The 21,670-nt window shown below is 30.6% G+C and overlaps 3 protein-coding genes across 4 annotated transcripts; 1 reads left to right on the top strand and 2 right to left on the bottom strand.

The window, feature by feature from the left end:
- Positions 1-955: 955 nt before the first annotated feature.
- On the bottom strand, positions 956-4,804 carry LOC126769917 (polymerase delta-interacting protein 3-like). The gene is made up of 8 exons (XM_050488897.1): positions 4,566-4,804; positions 4,038-4,212; positions 3,366-3,444; positions 2,782-2,901; positions 2,403-2,562; positions 2,096-2,267; positions 1,515-1,699; positions 956-1,052 (listed from the first exon to the last, which is right to left on the bottom strand). The coding sequence occupies exons 1-8, from the start codon at positions 4,628-4,630 to the stop codon at positions 962-964; spliced, it is 1,047 nt and encodes a 348-aa protein (XP_050344854.1). The 5' UTR covers positions 4,631-4,804; the 3' UTR covers positions 956-961.
- A 471-nt stretch (positions 4,805-5,275) lies between these two features.
- LOC126769914 (nuclear cap-binding protein subunit 3-like) lies at positions 5,276-7,348 on the top strand. Its single transcript, XM_050488891.1, has 4 exons — positions 5,276-5,344; positions 5,488-5,599; positions 5,676-5,970; positions 6,340-7,348. The coding sequence occupies exons 1-4, from the start codon at positions 5,328-5,330 to the stop codon at positions 7,332-7,334; spliced, it is 1,419 nt and encodes a 472-aa protein (XP_050344848.1). The 5' UTR covers positions 5,276-5,327; the 3' UTR covers positions 7,335-7,348.
- A 1,634-nt stretch (positions 7,349-8,982) lies between these two features.
- Positions 8,983-18,307, bottom strand: LOC126769907 (MICAL-like protein 1). 2 transcript variants are annotated; one of them, XM_050488880.1, is made up of 14 exons: positions 17,922-18,307; positions 17,651-17,835; positions 17,499-17,569; positions 17,014-17,362; positions 15,946-16,607; positions 15,741-15,868; positions 15,577-15,657; positions 15,301-15,496; positions 13,571-13,712; positions 13,090-13,266; positions 11,836-11,950; positions 11,587-11,686; positions 11,160-11,298; positions 8,983-10,883 (listed from the first exon to the last, which is right to left on the bottom strand). In XM_050488880.1, the coding sequence occupies exons 1-14, from the start codon at positions 18,071-18,073 to the stop codon at positions 10,708-10,710; spliced, it is 2,673 nt and encodes an 890-aa protein (XP_050344837.1). In that variant the 5' UTR covers positions 18,074-18,307; the 3' UTR covers positions 8,983-10,707. The 2 variants fall into 2 exon arrangements, with proteins under 2 accessions (XP_050344837.1, XP_050344838.1); XM_050488881.1 differs by having other exon boundaries at positions 13,096-13,266.
- Positions 18,308-21,670: the final 3,363 nt, after the last annotated feature.

Below are 21,670 nucleotides of genomic sequence, written 5' to 3'. Positions count from 1 at the left end.
CAATGAAAGTTTTTGTCATGAGCAAATCATACAAAAAATTTGTTTGCTAACTTCCGATCCATTGAATGTGACCCAAAAAAAGCAAGATTTTTTTTAGTACGTTTTTTCTTTAACGTAAACTTTTTATATAGACACGTTAGTCTCAACGAAAATTCGGTTACTATTTGCCAAATACTTAAAAAACAAAAGTATAAAATATCAAAACCCCAATAAATAAATAATTTAACTTTAATTAAATTTGAACATACATTGCTAATTCTAGAAAGCAATGATGAAGAACAATGGAAAGTTACATATTATGTTAATTTAGCCAAGAGATCAATAACAGGTAACTAGTAAATGTTAAACCAAGTGTAGTTACTTTAGTTATAAGTAATTAAATGCAAAGAAAATTAACTTAATACTCATTTTTAAGCAAACTAAAAATGTATATATACATAAATTTAAATTATAGACTTGAAAATTGAATTACTACTTCTGTTTTATTATAAATAATAACATAAGTTAATAAGTCGTATGTTATGGTGTCGAAAAATTGCAATTTGCGAGGCAATTCGTAATCCAGGCCAAATAGTTCAGGTGTTCAGGAAGAGGCCGAATGTTCTTTTCTTTACAGGTCTAATGTAGATCCTTATTCTACCTGTGCAACTCTGGAACGAGTTACTGGTGTTCGATAATTTAGCTAGCATTAATATTTAAAAAAAATAATTATAACAAAGAAACAAGGTATTAAATGAAAAAACGGATTATTAAGAGTTTTATTTTTTATGCAGGTAATATTGTAAATGATAATAATTAGAAACTATTACGCCCATTGCAATTTTTAAATCTTTAGACCATTTCTATCTCTCACACTAATGCTTATAAAATGTATGGTTCAGTTTAATTTAAATGTTTCTTGATCCTTCTTTTTTAGATGTTCTATATATATATATATATATATGTTATATAGAAATACTTATTAAAAGTTACTAAATAGCACCTTATGAAATGTTGATATGTCGGGCTCCACATTTGAGTTTGTGCTGTACAATGCAGGCTTGTTACTGTTCCTAAAATTATTATCATTATAAGTTAAAAAAAAACAATACAAGAATTATTTTTTTGATTTGAGTAACATTTACTGCCTCGTTAGTCTAGTGGCTAGATGTAAGGATGTCGGAGGTCCTGATTTCAAATTCCAGGTTGGGACAATAAAATTATTGGGTTTATCTGTCGAAAATTCTCAGTAGCAGCGTGGAGTTTTGAAGTTGGATTTGTGTACACTCCCGTGCCTCGGAAAGCACGTAAAGCCACTATCCCGCGCCTTAACACTTTTCGGTCGTGTCGAATTACCGTCCCCTCGGATTATGAAACTTAGGAAATAGAGAATACACCTGTGTTTGCGCACACACTTGTGCTCTATAGTATGTCCTGCGCAGTTGGCTAATCTATCTTGAAATTGGCAACCGTGGCCGAAATCGATCCGATGGGCATTTTTTTTATAAACAACAATATAATATACTAAATTATACCTAGTGGCAGCAGATGTTGAACGAGGTGTGACAAGAAGACAATTCATTGGCTGTCCATCCAATTGCCTATTATGATAGAGATCCACAGCCCTCTGGGCATCTTCAACACTTTTATAAATTATTTCTGCTGTCCCTGGTCTAACCAAACGCGATTCTATCATACCACCAACATCACCAAATAATTCCTAAAATAAAAGTATTTTCGTGCATTATTTTATTATATAAATAATTCGCAAGTATTATTTATATAATACAAATTATTTAGCTAAACAAAGCTTACAAAGCTAAAGGGAACTGTCCGCACGCGTAGTTATTCAATATTTTTGACTTTTCCAATGTACGTTCATACGTTTAAGCTAGGTTTATTTTAACGCTCCACGTTGTATTTTGAACTCTGAATGTATTGCGCTCAATATACCCAACGTGTGTGGAATAGCTTAATAGCTTTTAAAAGGAGCAAAGCGATAAAATAACTCCTAGCACTTTACTTTAACTCAAGTGCGAATGGTCGAAGCAATTTGCATTTTATTTAATAAGAATTATTTAAAAATATTTATGTAATGAGAAGATTAAAAACTTACGTCGATATCTCCACTTGTCACAGTGCTGCGCAAGTTACTTACAATAATTCTATATTCGTAAGGTTTATCCAACTTTTCTGTTTTATTTTCAATTCGTAAGGCAGCCATAGGTCTCTTTTTCAAAATCGATGGGGGTCTTGGTGGGCTTTTTTCTTTTTCAGCAATAGTAGTTCTTAAAATAAAAAATCAAAAGCAATATTAATATTTATCTATTGAGCAATAAAACGTAAATATAGTTAGGTTTTAAGCAATTTCATTTTATAACGATGTATTTATCTATCAATCACTTTGACTAGAACAAAAATACCTGTGAATTTCATTGTTATGGGTGACAATTTTGAGTTGTAAACTTGCTTTACGATTAGAAAATGACTTTCTCAATGGCTCATAGTCTTCCTCCATGGAATTATCAATAATTTCTAGATCATTTTCAACTGTACGAATAATTGGCTTTAGTGAAGATTTAGCTGTAAAAGTACAAAATTCACAAAAATATATTTTATCCAACTATTAAAATTGTTGACATCTTACTTGGGATTATTAAAGTAATTTAAAAAAAAAAATCTTGAAAATACTGAATGATAAAAATCTTATATTATATCAATTCTATTTATATGTCATATTTTACTAAAGCACAATGCGAAAAATTATAAAAAGTCATGAAATTTTAATAAAAATAAATATACCAAAACTTCTTGCTTCAACAGATCTATCACCGATATTCTTTTTATTATTAACAGTTTGCTTTCTAATATTTTTTGCTGCAAGCGGCTGTGAAACAACATGTCTTGAAGGATCTGTGAACACTGGTAATTCAAAAGAAAAAGGTTATTAAATTTTAAACATTGTTTTTTATTTTTAACAAACTAAAATATATCTTTCCCAGTTTAAATGTGTTTTGGACATATACACTTTAAATGTAAGAAGATTAATATGTTATAAGTAATATTTTTATAATTCATCTTGTAAAATATATTGCCGTGTTGTACATATTGAATACCATATTGCCAGAATCGAGACAGAACCACTTGTAAGACTGGTACTCAAATAAAGATGTTGCATTTACATAATATATACTCTCTAGCAAATACTTCTAGGATTGACTGAAAACAAACCAACATTTAAAGACATACAAAATATTTTTTATCACATTCCTTCTGGCAAGAAAACTGAAACATTTGCTGTGATCAAATCATAGTTTCAAAGGCCTATCAAATGTTCGAAGAAAATTAGGTTGTAAAAGGTATCTTTTACAAAATATGGAAATTACCTCTTTCCCGTTTTGTGTTAAGTTTTATAAATTTACCATGATTTTGGGTAATTGAACTTCCTCCTTGTAATTTTCCTGCCTGTTTAAAATAAAAAAATAAACAATATAGAGCACATATTTAAAACATTAGACATATATATTTTAATCTGAGCTGAATCAGTGGCTTAAACATGTGAATCATAACCAAAGATTGCATGTTTAACACCCAAGCAAATACCAACAAATTATCATGTACTTAATTTATGCTTATAATTTATCTCATGCATTATCTCATCAGTGATGAGAGAGAACATTGAGAGGAAACCTCATGTAAAAAACACCACCCCCTTTGGAGCAGCATGATGGAGTAAGCTAAACTTTCTCCTCAAAAGGATGAATTTGTCTTAGCTTAGCAGTGGGACATTTATAGGCTGTTACTTTTCATTTTTATTATATACATTAGTATTAATGTAATAAATGTGTTTTGACACTGAAAAAATTGATTTTTTAAAAATACATCTAAATACTATTACAAATATATTGCCTGCAGTATTGTATTACAAGGTTTGAGATAAAAAACTCAGACACAATGAGCAAATTTTGAAACTATATATAATTATCACCATAGTTAAACGTTAGTTAACTAAATATTATATAAGGACTTTGTCAACTTAAAACACATTTTCTAATTACTCGTTTTGCTCTCATTTGCTCTAATCTTAGGCGTGCATCTTTCTGTCGTGCAAGCTCTGCTAATTTTTCTCTTGCATCAGTGATTTGAGTTCTCTTCTTTGATATAATTTTGTTTCTTGCATCAAAAATGTTTTGTTTTACAGGTATAGATTGATTCTTCATTTTTGATTTAGGTCTAAAAATAAAATAAATTTATACAAATATAAATAATTATAAAAATTCTTAGGCTCAATCATTATATATACCAGTTGTCTCAATAACCAATACAATTATCATAAGATTATCAATTATCTAAGTGAGATTGTCAAAGCTGTCTACGTTTTTATATTTTTATTAAACTACCAAGAATCTACCCTAAAGCTATGTCATTACATTTTATAAGCGAATAGGAGAATACAAAATGTTTTATTTATTGTGATTTGGGGCACAATGATTATCATACAAGTGAAAATAAATCTTCAAGTAAAATTAACGATAAATAAAAAAATAAAAACGTCAATTAAATAATAAAAATTGTTTTGTTATTACCTAGAAATTCCCCTCTTCTGTTTTTGTATTATATCATCTAAACTCATATCTATATACGAAGCCATATTTATTGATAGATTCAATGTAAATTGTTCAAGTGTAAGATTTAGATGTGATATTTAATTTAGTAATATAGTAATTCTAAACCTTAAACTATTTAAATTATAATCACTTAAATGTATTCAGTTGGAATTCCAAGAGACTTCTTAAAATCAAGTTAATCAAATAAGCTGTCAAATAATATCAGTGCTGCCAGATCAAGCTACTCGGCGCGGACCAAAGAGAATACTCTATAATGCAATCACTACATTTCAGCAAAAACAACCGTGTAAAAAAAGCATTATCTTAGTTGCTACCAAATAATCAACACGGGTTCCCAAACATATAATTATATAAGTTTTTATCTCTATTTTAAATTATACCTTGTATATATTGTATCGTTAAATGTAAACTTCAATGGCATGATGGAGATGTGAAGCATCTTAAATACGTAGAGCCGGATATTTATCGTACTTAGTATAGTTGGCATCATGGAAACTCAAAAAATTTCTTCGTAAATTAAAAAAAAAATACGTATAAAGTGTGTTATGAAATTTATATACATACTCTTTGATTAATAATTATTAAACATTCGGCATTCACCGCCACAGACTAACCGCTAACGTAACCACTACGTTTATACAATAGAGTGTTTATTGTCTGTGGTAATGTGTACAACTAGTGTCTTTGTTTAATTTAATTCTTCATTGTATTGTAATTTAAATGATGTGTTCAATTAGGTATATATTTCTTTACTGTGTGTAGATTTTAAGCTGAATAAATTATACAAACATTTAGTCGAAGAAAATGAATTATTGATATTTGATTACGCTAAAGTTTTATACTATTAGTATTAATAAGGTAATATATATATCGATCACAGAAAAGGTATTATGGAGCAAGAGAGAGAAGAAGGTGAAATGAGTGATGACACAGAAATGATTGTTGATGACGAGCAATTGTCTCATGAATTATTGGATAATCAAAATATCTTGGTATGACATTTTTATGAAGCTCAGTTTGTCTTTTAACCTAATTGGATGACATAATTATATGATTGCTTAATTTCAGTTTTATAAAGCAGATAAGGAAGGGCTTATTGTAGAACAGTTAAACAAAATTGATGCTTCAAAGATTGAAGATAGAGCCAAAAGATTTGGGTTAAACTTAACTGGGAATAAATTGGTGACACAGAATCAAATTGATGAACTATACAGTAACTTTGGAATTGAAAGCGGAAACGAAAGACATTTCCGATTTGATACATTACATTTAAATGGAGTTGGTGGTTTGACGACTAAAGAAATTTTCGCATATTTAAAAGACTATAAGCCAGTTTCCTTAGAATGGGTGGATGCCAATTCATGTGAGTTTTATAATAATCTATCTATGTAATATTTAGTCTTACTGCTTGGCTAAGGTTCTCTCGAGAAGGATTAGGTCATTCCACAAGTGTGGCTCCAGTGTGGGTTGGTGAGTATAGGTGAGGTAGAATTTCATTTGTGTTCAAATGAAATTCTACCTTTTGTTAATATTAAGTATAAGATGAATTGTAAAATTAAAGTCATATATTTATATTCCTTCTCGGCATTTGTACCTCACACCTGCAATTAAAATCAATGAGTTCTATCCACTGTGCCATCTCGGCACAGTATTGATATTTTAATAAATTAATATGTATAGATTTAACAATAGCAGCACTTTGTTTTTTATCTATTAATAATACTTTTTGTAGGTAACATAGTTTGTCAAGATCACATATCTGTTGCATTAGCATTATTAGTGCATTCTCAAGAAATAACTAATGATGATGTCAAGAAAATGTTATTTGAGAAATCCTCATACCATTGGCGAGAAGGAATGCCTCATTCAAAAAGTGATACTATTTTAATGCGTTTTGCAACAAATAGTGATAAGAAGGTTAATCATAAAATACCAGAGCAAAAAATTAAAGATACCCAAAATTTCGAAAGTGGAAATAATACTAGTAAGAATCCCTGGGGTGATTTATGTAGATCTTGGGGTGTTTATGACCATCAAGAAATATTTCAAAGAAAATTAACAAAAACTGATTATGAGGATGAGTCTGAAGAACCAACTGAGACTTTACAGTTAAAAAATAAAAAGTTAGCAATGCGACTTGGAAAGAGAAGTTATAAAATTGAAGATGAAGAAGAAAGTAGTGATTCAGATTCAGAATGGAAAAAGAAAACGAAAACTCCGAGAATGAGAATGCATGCCGATGATGAAGAATCAAAACAAGTCAAACATAACTCTATATATCATAACAAAGATGAGGAAAATGACAACTATGCACCATTATCTATTGAGGTTATAAATTCCAGAAGTACTTTTATTCCTAAAGAAACAAAAATAGTTTCCGATAAATTTAAATATAAAGAAAGACCTGCAAAAAGTTCACATAAAAATATTCAGTCTCGATTAGGTGTAAAGGTGGTACAAGATAAATCATATTCAAATGATGCAATTCCTTCCAATGGTTTGGATAATAATATAATAAGCAGGGTACAGAAAGTGAACAGTAGTTCGAAAAATGTGTCTGTGTGGTCTAGATTAGAAGTTAATACTGCAAAGGCAACACAACAAAGTGATTTAAGACAAATTTTGACAACCCGCAAACAAAAATCTGATGACTTAAGGGGAAAACTTAGTAAATCAAAACAATGTAATTTACGAATTGAAATAGATAATAATTATGTTAATGAATAAATTTGTCATGCAAACTTTTGTTTTTAATTTACTTTGTTTTACTACGTTTTTATTGTAGACAAAGAATCTAATAGACCAAGGGATGGGGAAACCGGGACTGAGACAGAGATAGTTTGTCAATGTGTGTGTATAATGTTGCCATAGTAAGTGCAGTCTCTGTTTTGGGAGATAAAAAATTTCAGGATTTAATTAATATTTATTAAAAAAAAAATTAATTAAAAAAACCAAAACCGGTTACATTGTCAGTTTTTGTTTTTGATATCAATAGTGCTTCAGCATCTGCATATGACATCAATGGCCGCGTTGGTCTAGTGGCTGGATGTAAGGCCGCAGACCCAGAGGTCCTGGGTTCAATTCCCAGGTCGGGTCAATAAAAAGTTAGTGGGTTTTTCTGTCAGTAAATTCCCAGTAACAGCCGTTACGCAATGACGATTTCCTTCTCACTTACACTAGAAAGAGAAAGAAACTTACGTTACAAATGACTTAGACAGAGATAGAATTATCAAATCCTTTGTCCCTATTCGCGTAACCAGTTTTATTGGTCGGCTACTCCAGTAGCGAAACAAACTTGACAGTTGGTGCGGTCTTTGCGTTTATTGTTTAAATTTTGCTTATTTTTTTGTTAGAAAACGATTCTAATCCAGTGAAAAGACAGAGAAACAATCCATATATCAAATCGTGAATTGTCGTATACAATAGTGCATTGTCGTATTATTTCATGTTAAAACGATAGCAAGAAGATAATTGCCGGCGTGTGTTTTCACGCGTAAGTACGACGGTTTTGTCAGTAAATTTAGTTTCTCAGTGATGATTATTTATGCCTTAGCATGACGGAAACTCATATTGCATTAAAATTCTGAAGATAATAGGATTTACCAGTTTTTATGATTCATAACCTATAATTATTTATCATGTTTGCTGCCTCAGCTAATTAAATAATTAATTTTGAAATTTATTTATTTTGATAAAAATATCGTTCGTTGACAATGTACACAAATAAATAAGGATACAATAATAGCCTAAAGTGCTTCGTTATATATAAAATAATATATTTTAGTTTTCATTTATTCTTTTTCCTATTTATAAATTCGTAATGACAACATTATTTAACATTCTTCTTGAATAAATATAATATGTATTATTACATTCCGAGTTAAGAGGTTAACAAAGAAATATATGAGGCAACCAATCTTTATTAATAGTTTAATTGAGTGTTTTAGATTTCAATATATGAGGAGAATGCTAATCCAGTACCACATATATATACTATTGATAACAGAAACAAAAACAAACAATGTTTTTGGGTATAGTTGGTAAGCAAAAAAGTATTTTAATTAAAAAAAATATAATAAATATTAAAAAGTAAAATTTAGTAACCTCGTTTTGTTTTAATTAACTCCTGAAAATTATTTATTTCCCAAAACAGGGAATACGGATACTATGGCAACATTATGCGCACGCATTGACACACTAGCTGCCTCAATCGCGGTTTCAGGGCCCTTAGTCTTTTAGTTTCTCCGTCTACGGTTTTTGTCTTATATTTTAAAACGACAGAAACCGTCGCATGTCATATTCACGACTATTCGTTAATTAACTGTGATAAAAAGATACTATATCTTTTTATCACAGTTAAAAAAATAAAACAAGGTTAAACTTAAAAAAAGTATATTATCTTTGTGCAATAATGTTAAGATCCATATTAAGTGCACTTACATAAGGTAAAAAAAAATTATCGAGACTATCTTTAATATGTTATGGTTTAATATAATTTGTAATATGTAAATGTACAACATTTATAACAAATGTAAATATTATAAAAAAAATAATATTTAGCAAAAAATAAATAAATGGAGTATTATATAATATTTTGCGTGCTCAACAGTTGTAAATATAATTAATTTGGAAATTAACTTATACAATGACTATATATTTTATTATTAAAAAAAATGTAAATACCTGAAATGTTCATGAATACCTGAATGAATCATTTTATTTTTTGATTTATTTGTGAACAGCACATTTTTTATATATAAATTGTTTTATTTTATTTATAAGCCCTTTCATAAACAATATAAATACGTCTACAGCATAACTAACTTCAGTTGATCTGTTAAATAAATTTATTATTTAAGAAATAGTAATCATCACATAGTCATTGGTATTACTCATAAATACCTAACTTTAACAAGATATGGCATAATAAATGTAAGCAATAACACTATTCTGTCCATCTATCTGTGCACAAACTCACATTTTTGATACCAGTAACATTTGTAAATGAATGTTTTTTTTAAAGACATACTTGATACAATTATTTAATGCGTCGTTACCATAATAGCCTATTAATATATTAAAAGATGCAATAAGAAGACATAAGTTAAGAAACAACAAATTGTTACAATAATTATATATGTATGTTTTTGAGTTGCAATAGTTTATTTTTCAAGTTTAAAGACTCGGGAGGAGTAAATATCAAATAATTTATTATAGAAAACATTTCTCATGCTTCCAGCCTTCTAAATAATATAACCAATTAACACTAAATTGTCCTTCACTGAACATTTTTATTAATAAAGAATATCAAATGGCAGTATGAATTAGGACAAAAACGTTGAAAACATATTTTATTATTTATAATTTAAATCAATGGCACAGCTGTATTTTAAAAAGCATTGAAATATTGAGTTAGTGTTTCGAGCAGATATTTCTATGGGTTTTTTATATACATTGTTTGTAACTATAATGCAATAGTGAGATTCTAATATGGATAAATTAAATTATTCCAAATAATAAACTGCTAAGTTTAATTATAATGATGCATTGTATTTAAATTGATATATTAAATTAAAATAATTTGCGATTTTTAAAGTGATAATTAATTGTAAGAAGTAGAACTTTTTAAAAATTAAATATTATATTATAGTTCACATATCAAATACAAACAGAGTATTATTTAACAATAGAAAATGTTATTGTGCTGTGTATACCGCTAAATAGTATTAGATGACCAATATTAGAATATTTCAACATTATTTTCTCCCTTTAAAAAAAAAAATTGTGCTTTTAAAGAGAGCGCGAAATTTACCTTTCGATGATTTTAAGTTTGATAGTTTTCGCCTAAGTACTTGTGCTATTAAAATCTCATTTCATCATTTGGTTTATAATGTTAATAGTGTTTTCCTTTTGAAGCTTCAATTATTTATCTGACAATTTGGATTTAATGTGCATAAGTTCAGTGGAATGTTTCAGTCTTCTTAAGTACTTTATACGCTTTTTATACAATTTTAAGATAAGATCTTTTTAATACGTCATTTTCGCTTAAGGTCTATGTTAGTAGTTACTATAATATTAAAGACCATAAATATATACAAATTCACTTTGACTTTTTTTCTTTGTCCGGTTTGTCTTCATCCTTTTTCTTGGAAATTAATGTATGTTTTGCTTTTTTTAGTTGTTTCTTAACCTTGTCTTTCACTTTATTTTTCTTTACCGGTGTTACTGCATCTGTAGACTTCATGGAAGAACTATTTGATTCACTGTTCCTTTGTGCTGAAAGAAATGATATAAGCCAATGAAACATTTTCCCAACATTATAATTATTTCCCTATTCGAGTGTGTTTTATCGGAATAATTCATATGATTGTATTTATACTTCTGTATATGGTTTTTTTTATAATACATTAAAGGAAATTGATAAACAACTAATTAATTTATTGATTTGCATCCTTTCTTAAAAGCAAAAAAATTGTGCGTTCCTTCGTAGCAAAAGAAACGCGGGAAGCGGAGACAAGTCCCGTTGGGTATTTAGTCCGGTGCCGGAGGTACCTCTCTTGGTAGCGATGGAGGCGGCGATAGCGAGGTCCTCTTGGCGCTCACGACGTCTCTCGGCGTCGAGCTGCTGCACCAGCTCGTCGCGCATGCGCACGATCTCCACCAGCCGCGACACCAGCTGCTCTTCGCGCACCTAAATAATTACATACAGACATACTCTACCGTAGACGATACAATTTTCAATTTGATTTACATCGATTTACGATAGATACGTTTAATCTCATGTATTTACAGATTAGTGATTGTAGAAATTGCATTGATTGTACTTAATTTTCTTTTCTTACTACATAAGCATCCCGTGTTTGTTATTATAATTGTCATAAACAGTTACAAAAGTGTATGTGTTAAAGGACACATTATATTAATGATTCATCTATGTATTACTAGTACATTTTGCAACAAGATTTTAATCGTTATTTACCTTATCTGCATCGATGCGGTTAACGGCAGGTCGAGATTGTATTACCCTAATCTCATGCTCAATATCAGCTTGTTCCTGTTCCAGCCTCTGTTGTCTTCGTCTAAAAAAAAACAATACAATGTTTTATATATATAATATATATTCAAGGTCTAATTATATAACGCAACATAATATCCTGTTGCTTACATTATACGCACATAAAAGGTAATATATGCTAATGAAGAATAATTCAACGATTACTGTACTCACATGTACATCAACTCGGTCTGCTTCCTAAACAAGTCATTCTTCTCATTGACTAGTTCACATAGTTGTATAACTAAATCTTCTATTTCCTCTTGCGGAGCCGTAGGCCCGTCGTCACCTGAACATACGATTATTACTTTTATTAATTATGATTAGCTATGCCTCGGTTTTATTATGTAAAGAAGTATGCGGTAGTAATATGAAGCCCGAGTGATTCAAACTTCTCGATTATCGTACTCTTGGTGCATTTTTAACATTTATTTAATAAGTAAACATAGGAATAACGATAATATGTTAAAAATAATTAACAATCGTTTATAACAACCGCCGATAGCATACAGTTGTAGTCTACTTATCTCGAAGATGTGTATCCTTAAAAAACAATCAATTCTAGTTAAAATACTATATAAACAAAACATTATATGAAGATATCGATGTATAAGATATATAGTATAGACACAGCAAGCCCGCCATCCCGCCGATATAATGGCGCGGCGTCGTTCTTTAAATTTTTGTACACCAAAAAACAAGTTTTGTTTTTAAACTCAATGATAATAGCTCTCATAATTCTCAAGTCTTCAATCTCAATTAATGAACATACTGTTACTAATAGTCGAAAACTTTTTCCTTCAAACCTCACTTACGCTGTGGAGACATGAAAATTGTTCGTTGATAATTTATATCCAAGCAAATCACGCTTTATATAATATTAATAAATTATAGTGAAATTAAAACATGCATTGTGATAGCACTGTGCAGCGAAATATCAAGTGTATGTGTCTTATATAATCTTCAGTTAATGTTATAGCTATTGTTATTATTATATGAAGAACCTTAGATTATGATTGTAATAGTTGTTTATAACTTTATATACAATTTTCCTCTATGTATGTATTCTATTGTAACCTATGTATTTATAAACAATAGGTATATTTTAATATTCAATACTTAATAATAATACTTGTAAATTGGACAGTCACTTCTGGGAACACTGGAATGGTGTACATGTGAAGCGGGTCTAATTCTAGGATAAAGTACTAACATAGTTTAAGCATTCGTTACTAATCTATTTAATTTTAATTATTTATTTTAATTTATTTGTTATTATTATTTTTTTTTTTTTTGAATTTAATGTTAATTTTAATTTAATATGGATTGTTTAATCTGAAATAAAGTATTATTATTATTATTATTAATGTAAATATTAAATAGAAGAATAGCGTGTAATAGCAATAAAAGTGCAGAGATCGAATTTACCCTCACACTTGTCGCGAATCATCTGTTCAATGAGCACGCCCTGCCGCTCCAAGCCCAGCTGCTGGGTCTCCAGCATGTCGAGCTGCACCTGTAACTCCTCGACCGTCATCTGCATCTTCACCTCGCGCCGCTCCGGCAGCGGTAGTCCTGGAGCCGGACCTTTCACTTTACGTGCACCTGGACGATTTTAATTTTTTATTTTAGGAATAATTTTATAACATTTACGAGGCATTTATTATAATATGTTAAGTGTTTTGTGTTTTATATATGCATTTGTTAATATGTAATCAATTATGAATTTATAGATATAAAACCCCTCGATAAATATTTGCGACTTAGAAATCTAAGAATCTATTTATTTAGTAATGTTTATCTGGATATATTTCATTCTACATAACTAGTACAATTTCTTCAATGAAATAAATAGATAAGAAATATATGGAGAATACAACTTTTACAAAAAAATAAAATCAAATATTACCATCGGACGTATTGCGCAGGCCAAAAGAGTCGATTCCTTTTTCGGCTGATCCACCAAAACCCGACACAGTCGAAAGACTGTCGGGAGGCGTAGGCGCTGGACGCTTCTTCTTCGATTTAGGTGTTGATAATCCGAATGATTTCTGTAAATTTAATTTTAATGTTAACAAATTAATTTAAAAACTAAAACGTGACGTAAGCGCAAATTTTGAATCTAAACGCCTAATAGGTATAGGTATTTACTGATTGTACTTAATCTGTCATGAATCATGTCACAAAAGTTACATTAGACATTTCTTATGTAATTATATAAATTATCTTAAAGTAAATACCGTTTAATGTGATATTAATAATGTTTTATTGTTTATCTTGTAACTACACTAAATTATTGCCGATAAGAATTATTTTTATTTATTGCTTGTTTATATCGGACTGATTACTTTACAGGAAATGCAAGTACTGGTAATACATGTTTTTGTTTTTACTGTTTAATATTTATTACATTTTATCACGTCTGATCTATACCTTATCTAACCTTAGATGTTCCATTCCATTCGATTTGCTAATAGCTCTGCTATATTATGTACACTATTACTACAAACAGTTCATGTTTAGACATTTATTTATAACACAGTACTATTATACTTTACAATTTAATTAATTGTATCAAATTTCATTAATTTTACTTCCAAAGTTCCGGTAACAAACGCCATATAAAATCGTGAATTTTAACCAAAGTCGCGGTTTAAAACTTACTATCGGAAATGAGGTTTTATTCGATACATAAATAATTACATTTCATAATTCATTTTCTACTCATTAAATAATAATATAATGAGGAAACCTGCATGTGTTATTTCCGGACTGTTTCTTTATTACTTATCTTTCATCGTATTTAATTAGTCAATAGAACACGATGTAGTAATTGTAATAGTTTGTCCTATTTCCTAAATTTCATTTAATGATTTTAACGGCATTCCAATCTAATACATATTAAAGATATTTTTTAAAATAAATAAATATATTTCTTTATATTAAAAGAAGTTACGTGATGACTGTACTTGTAGAGGTATATTGTAAGAACAAAATCGAAAATCACCGCAGAAACCGTGAAATGTAAAAAAAATATTATAATAATTACGACATTACGCATCAAAATAGTTTATCACCATAAGTCAATTGCCAACATTTCACGGGCGAGTAATGAAATGAGTTCTTACTGAACGGCACTGCTGATATATTTGATATAAAAATAAACATAATAAATGGATATTATGTTGTTAAAAGGCGCTTACTTTCCATTTATTGATATTATTAATTGGCATACCTGTGTACACTGAGTCTACTTACAATACTTAAGTCTATACGACACAAACTTTCACTTCTCATATTTGTAATCACAATTCAAAAGGAATAGCTTTCTAAATAGCAAATCATAGATTAATTTTATTGTTACTTCAAGGTGATATAGAAAATTAATAAATATCTGATATTGCGAAATTCTATTATTAATTCTGAGTAAGGATAAAGTATTAAAATGTTGCATTAGTGTTTAGTAGTCTTAATAGATATCTCTATAGATTAAGACATGAATAAGGAGGTTTGAGTATTACTTTTCTTTAGGGCTAAAGACGTTACCTTCGTTTGTCTAAGTTTGCTTAAATAATTGACTCCAAGTTCTGTGAGTTATTCTAAGAAATATAAGAGCTAAAAGCATGCTTTATTTCTTACCTGATCAGAGTGTATAGTGGACGTATGTGAGCTGAATGAGGATATGCTTGCGACATCGTCCATGGATGTGGAAGGAACATCAAAATGCTCGGCGATAATCGAAGGCGGCGGGGGTGCTTTCGGCTTTCTCCGTCTTGGCAAACTCGATGGGAGATTCGGTGTGCTTGTTGTTATTGAAGATTTGTGCATGTTTGAACTATATAGGAATAATCAAGTCACTAAGAGTTTTTTTTACCTATTACTTACATATATTAATATATAATTATAAAGTAATACCTCTTCTCTTCCAATTCTTCATCAGAAGATGGTTCTTCACCATCGGACCAAAAAGGATTGTACGCCTTAATGTGCCGTTTTCTGCAAATAATAAAGAATCTTATTAAAAAGCAACACTAACAAAGCGTTAATTCATGCAATGAATAAATAGGATTATAACATACAAGGGTGTTGATGTCTGAGCATTAGGTACAATTGGTGATGGTTGGATTGAAGGAACTTCATCTTCTTCATCATCGCTGCTACCAAATGGGTTTGTGCTGACTTTATGGGGCACTGCCTGTTGGTCATGCTAAACAAAATGTGGAAAGGCATGCATTATATCCCATATCATCGCAGAAAGGATTTTGAAAATAATTTTAGACATACCTCATCTTCATCCTCGGAAAAAGGGTTTAAATGATCAGGATATTGTTTGATTAACTGAGGTGTTACTTTATGTTCGGTTAATTTTTTTCCAGGAATATTTTGTTTTTTTCTTCTAGGTGGTACACTTATGGTGATTTCTGGTTCAATGTTGTTAGGTTCACTGAGTTTCAAAGATGAAATGTCTAAATTCATAGAAATACCATTGCCTTGAGCTATTCTGATATCGTCGGTTACATTACTTTTTATTTCAATGTCATTTGATATGCCATTTGTCTCCTTAGTCAAAGAAGTAATTTCAGAGCAGTCTTTGATATGTATTGAGTCAGTATCTTTCATGGTATTTGTAGTATTATCGGGATCTGGAGTATCATTTGCTAATTGTGTTTGTAAAAAATTAAATTTATCTATATTACTTTTATACACTTTTTCTGGAAGATTTTTATAAATATTATCGGTTTTTAAATGATTATCATCATTTTCATTTGATTCCTTTTCTAAACTACTTGCATCAATAGTTTCTATATTAGTAGGCCTATCAACCTCATCCAATTTCGATATATCTTTATACTTATTAATAAAATTTTCTTTTAAGCTAATATTTCCTACTTTGTCTTCAATACTTGAATCTTTTTCTATATTCTTTTCAAACATGTTTATTTTTTCTGAAAATTGAAAGTAATAATAAACTATGTTTTTGTAATCAATTAATATATACATTGCAATAATGAGATGATATAGTACTAAATTATGTAATTTTTATTATAAAAACTGGTTTTAACATTTTCATTAGATTATTGAATTATGCTTGAAACCATAATGTAAGTATTATATCTCATTTTTAATTAATATACTATCATTTGCTACTTTATTTTATTAACATATAACAGATTAATAACTTGTATTAAACTAATAATAAATTTTCTGTGCTGAGAGATTGAAAATATCTGAAAAGTATTTGTTTTTATTTTCTACACACAAAAAATAGTAAACATATATTTTAAAGAAACCAGACATGCAAAGTGAAATAAAAGATGTAGTAGACATTTAAAGTATTTGGTTTGTTCTCACCTAATATTGATTGCGGTCTTGTTTTGGTAACTTTTGGACTTACTGGCTCTTCAGTTCTCAGAATCACTGGGTTTGAGCTTATTTCACTACTATATGCCAGCATCCCTATTTGGTCATTGTTATTTACTAACTTAGGTAGGGTCTGTTCATTTTTGCATGAGTCACAAGAAAAATTTGATGAATCAACAATATGATAATTTTTAGGATTTAAATGTCCAGAGCATTTTGAGCACCGGAAACATCTCCTGTGATAGAGCTTTTGTGACACCATGAGTCTCTGTGCTAGATATACAGGCAACCCACAGATGGCACATTTATCTAAAGCCACTTTTCCAAATTTGATTGGAGTCTAAAAGGGTGAATATATAGAGTAGAATTGAGAATTAAAGATAAAGAATAACATCACAAATAGAGCAGTGCTGAGTAAAGCTAATAACATCAAAACAGATTTAATGCAAGCATTTAAATAAAGTGTTAATACTAACTGATCCTTGATTTGTTGTTGATGATGATGTTACTTTAGGATCACTTTCAGACACTTTTGTGTTTGTGTTTACTGTAAATAAATTTGGTAGATAATATTATACCACTACATATTAAATCACAATAAATGATAAAAAAATAAATAATTACTTACCAGTATGTCCGAGTCGTTGATAAAACTGAGACAAATATGTTAAAATTGATAATCTATCTGGAATTTCATTTTCTACCATATCTTCCGGGTCTAAAAGTGCTGGAATTCCTAAATGTTTTTCGGCAATAGTATAGGCCAACTGATTGTTTTCATATATATTTTCAGGCTTTAACATAGATACATCTCTGAAATATTTTAAAATCGAAAAAAACATAGTATCCAATCTATTTAATAAATATTTAAAGAAAAATAAATTTATTAATAAACTTACATCAAATCAGGTCTAAAATGGTGAACCAGAGCACAAAATGCCATGCCATTTCTCCAGGACGTCGTCATATTATCTATTTGCACATTTGGACAATCTTTTACTAAGCGTTTACACCATAATTCTAAAGCTTTAGTTCCTTTTACTTCAGACATTGCGGATTTCTTTGAAATTGTTTTATAAAAATATATTTATAAAGTTGACTTTTAAAACATACATCATTTGATATTTAACAATAGTTGAATTATGAATGTAAGCAAAATGATTATTTCATAACGATACTGTGTTGAAATCGTTGCATTATAGTTAAATACTATAAAAGTTTTTAAAAATTACAAGGTTTTTGATAAACTATCGTCTGAAAGTGAAATTGTTATAATGAAATGATGTGTCAAAATAAATATTTCTTGGATAGGTAGGTATTAGGTACAGTTTATCTATGGTAAAAGGATAGAGAAAAAGTGTAGCTTGTCGAGTGGAATGACATTAATCTGTAGTGCGTTGACATTTTACGACAGAACCACTATTTTCAGAAATATTTAATCTGTAAAGGTAAAATAAAATTTAACGAAAACTGTTTTCAGTACTCTGATCGTGATCAATTTTTCATTTAATTTGAGTGCAACATTTCTAAAGTGTGTTATCTGTCAACTGTACGTTCTCGAGTGTATATTATAATATATAATTATACTCTGTAGTTGAGTAGTGATGCGATTCCATTCTCTTTAAAAACTTGAAGTTGACTGTTGTTTAAAGGTTCGAGACTTGCGAGTCTCAAGGTCACTGAAGGCTTTAGCATCATTAGAAGAATCGAAGCGATTCTAGCTTTTAATATAGGGTTCGAGGCTAAAGCTTTTACTTGATGGTAAGGGGTTAGACAAGTCCGCCTGGGCAGGCACCGCCCACTCATGACATATTCTATCACAAAGCAGTTATACAGGTAAGATTGCCGATTCAGACCTGGGCAAGCGCCATTGTTAAAACTATATCTCAACACGCAATCAGCAATACTCTTAAAAGAATTCAAAGTCTATCAGTTTCCCGCCATAAAGAGTATCTGTCAATGTTCTTGTTGCCACATTAAAATATAGTTATAATTCGTAATATTTTCTAATATTCGTAATAATAATTCGTATCACATATAATATTATATATTAAATTCTGACTTAGTCTTACAATTGAGATATCATATGCTTAATTTGTGTGTATAATTGATATCGTGTTGTTTGAAGGTTCACTAACTTTGGCTCGAGGCTTGATTTTTTTTTTTATAGAATAGGAAGGCGGGCGAGCATATGGGCCACCCGATGCGCTCAGTGGTCACCAACGCCCATAGACATTGGTATTGTAAGAAATATTAACCATCGCTTACGTCACCAATGCGCCATCAACCTTGGGAACTAAGATGTTATGTCCCTTGTGCATGTAATTACACTGGCTCACTCACCCTTCAAACCGGAACACAACAATACCAAGTACTGCTGTTTTGTGGTAGAATATCTGATGAGTGGTTGGTACCTACCCAGACGAGCTTAAACAAAACTCTACCACCAGTATATTCCCTAACTCAAAGCTCATTTTACACAACAATAGTTCAAGGACAAGCGTATAAAACACAAGAAGCACACGCTTGAAATGCTATAAATAAGCATTAATTTGTACTTGTGTAATAAACGTATAATTTAATTATATTTGAGAAATAAGTGTATACAAGTAATAACTATTATAAATTCCCATGTTTTTAATTATTTAAATTCCATTAAGTTGTTGAAAAATAAAATAAAAAATAATAAAAATTAAGTTAAATTATTATGAGTACCATGAATCATTTGTAATACACACAATAATACAATAATATGAAACTGTCGATCTGATCTGATGATGGAGCCAGAAGGTAAGTGCTCTGAGGAATTATTCTCTCTAATTCCTGCTTTCCCCTTCCTTCACAACTTTTCGCGTGCTGCCTCTTGATGATCACCGCCTAACTGTGACATCAATTCCATCGCGCACGAAGAAATTTTGGCAACTCATTTCTTAGTCGCACTTTCAAAAAATGGAATTCTTTACGTGTTCCCCTCCTCTTATAACCTGGGTTCCTTCAAATGAGGCGTGAAGAGGCATCTTGCGGGCCGGCAAGGCGGAGATACTTAGTGCAGATCGCTAACGACGACGACGGCAAAGAGGTCTTAGGACGACGACGCGACGCTATGTCGTCCTAAGACCTCTTTGCCGATTTCGTGCCATTTTCTCAGTCTCTGCAAATATAACATTCTACTACACTAGGTCGACAGATTGTGCAGAAGGCCGATGAGTACAATCAGCCACTGAGTATGGCATTTGTGGATAACGAGAAAGCCTTCGGCTCCATCGAAACCTGGGCAGTGCTCGACTCATTGCAGAGATGTCATATCGATTGGAGATATATCGAGGTACTGAGATATCTGTACAACGCCGCTACAATGACTGTCCACATCCAGGACTGGACAACTGCGTAAAGGGGTGAGATAGGGGGATGTAAAATCCCCGAAACTGTTCACCAACGCGTTGGGAGACGTTTTCATGACGCTGGATTGGACTGGTTATGGAGTCAATGTTAACGGCGGGTACATCTTTGACACCTTTGATTTGCCGATGATATCGTTATCATAGCAGAGCGCTGGAACAAGATACTGAAATGCTTCGTAGCCTAGACGAGTCTTTCCGGCGTATCGGTCTCGGTATGAACTTGGACAATACCAAGGTCATATTCAATAGGCATGTCGTGCCGGGACCGATATACGTCGGTAAACGCAGCGTAGGGCGTCCTCCAGCCAAGTGGACCGATGGACCTTAAGACCTTAAGGTGATGGGTACCGACTGGATGCGGAAGGTGGAGGACCGGGAGCTTTGACGCACCTTGGGAGAGGCCTATGTTCCGCAATTGACAATGATTGGCTGTTGATTGATTGATTGTGTGATCAAATTGATGCCATGTGTACAGATTTAAGTAATGCTTTGAACATTGTCGATTATCATAATATATTCATCAAATTATTATTTTGAACCGAGGGAGAGAGAGGTTGTTGAACTACCAATTTTCATCATATTATCATTCAGTCACATCAGGTGTACCCCAAGATTGAATTTAGATAAATTAATATTATATTACAATTTTCGACGGTATTGTTAAAATAATGAGTACGTTAAATGTTTATTATTGTGTGATGATCTTAAATTATATACAGTCTATACAGAAGCTTTAATCCTTGAACGCGAGAAGTACAAGATTGGTGTTAAGCTAAAAAAAGCAATATTAATCTTTATCAATTACAAATCTTTAGATCAATCTGTTTACCTGTTTGTACCTGGCAACTGAATAGTTGGGCTTAAGAGAAAGTAGACAAACTATATTTATCCAATTCCTCTTGTGAAATTATCTCGATTAATGTTCGATTTTCATAAACAATAAATGAGGGAAGTGTATCAAAAAAAGTATGAATTAAAGTCAATATGAATTAACAGTGTTGGTCCCTGATTTAGGTAGACAACCCATTTGCAATTTATCAATATACATATTATCTAACACATAATATTTGACATCATCAAATAACAGATGAGGGTATATATTTCTAATAACGTATATTAGACTATATCATATTACAAGTAGTGTTTGAGTGTATATATATACCCTGGTTTTACTAATACCATTGCATACTCTCTCTCTCGGCTCTGTAAGGCGTGCGACGGATTGTACCTTCGCGAACTTCTAACTG

The sequence above is a fragment of the Nymphalis io genome, chromosome 8 (assembly GCF_905147045.1).
Source record: "Nymphalis io chromosome 8, ilAglIoxx1.1, whole genome shotgun sequence".
Lineage (NCBI taxonomy): Eukaryota > Metazoa > Arthropoda > Insecta > Lepidoptera > Nymphalidae > Nymphalis > Nymphalis io.
Note: the sequence above shows the minus strand (reverse complement) of the source record. Positions and strands in the feature narration are given on the sequence as shown.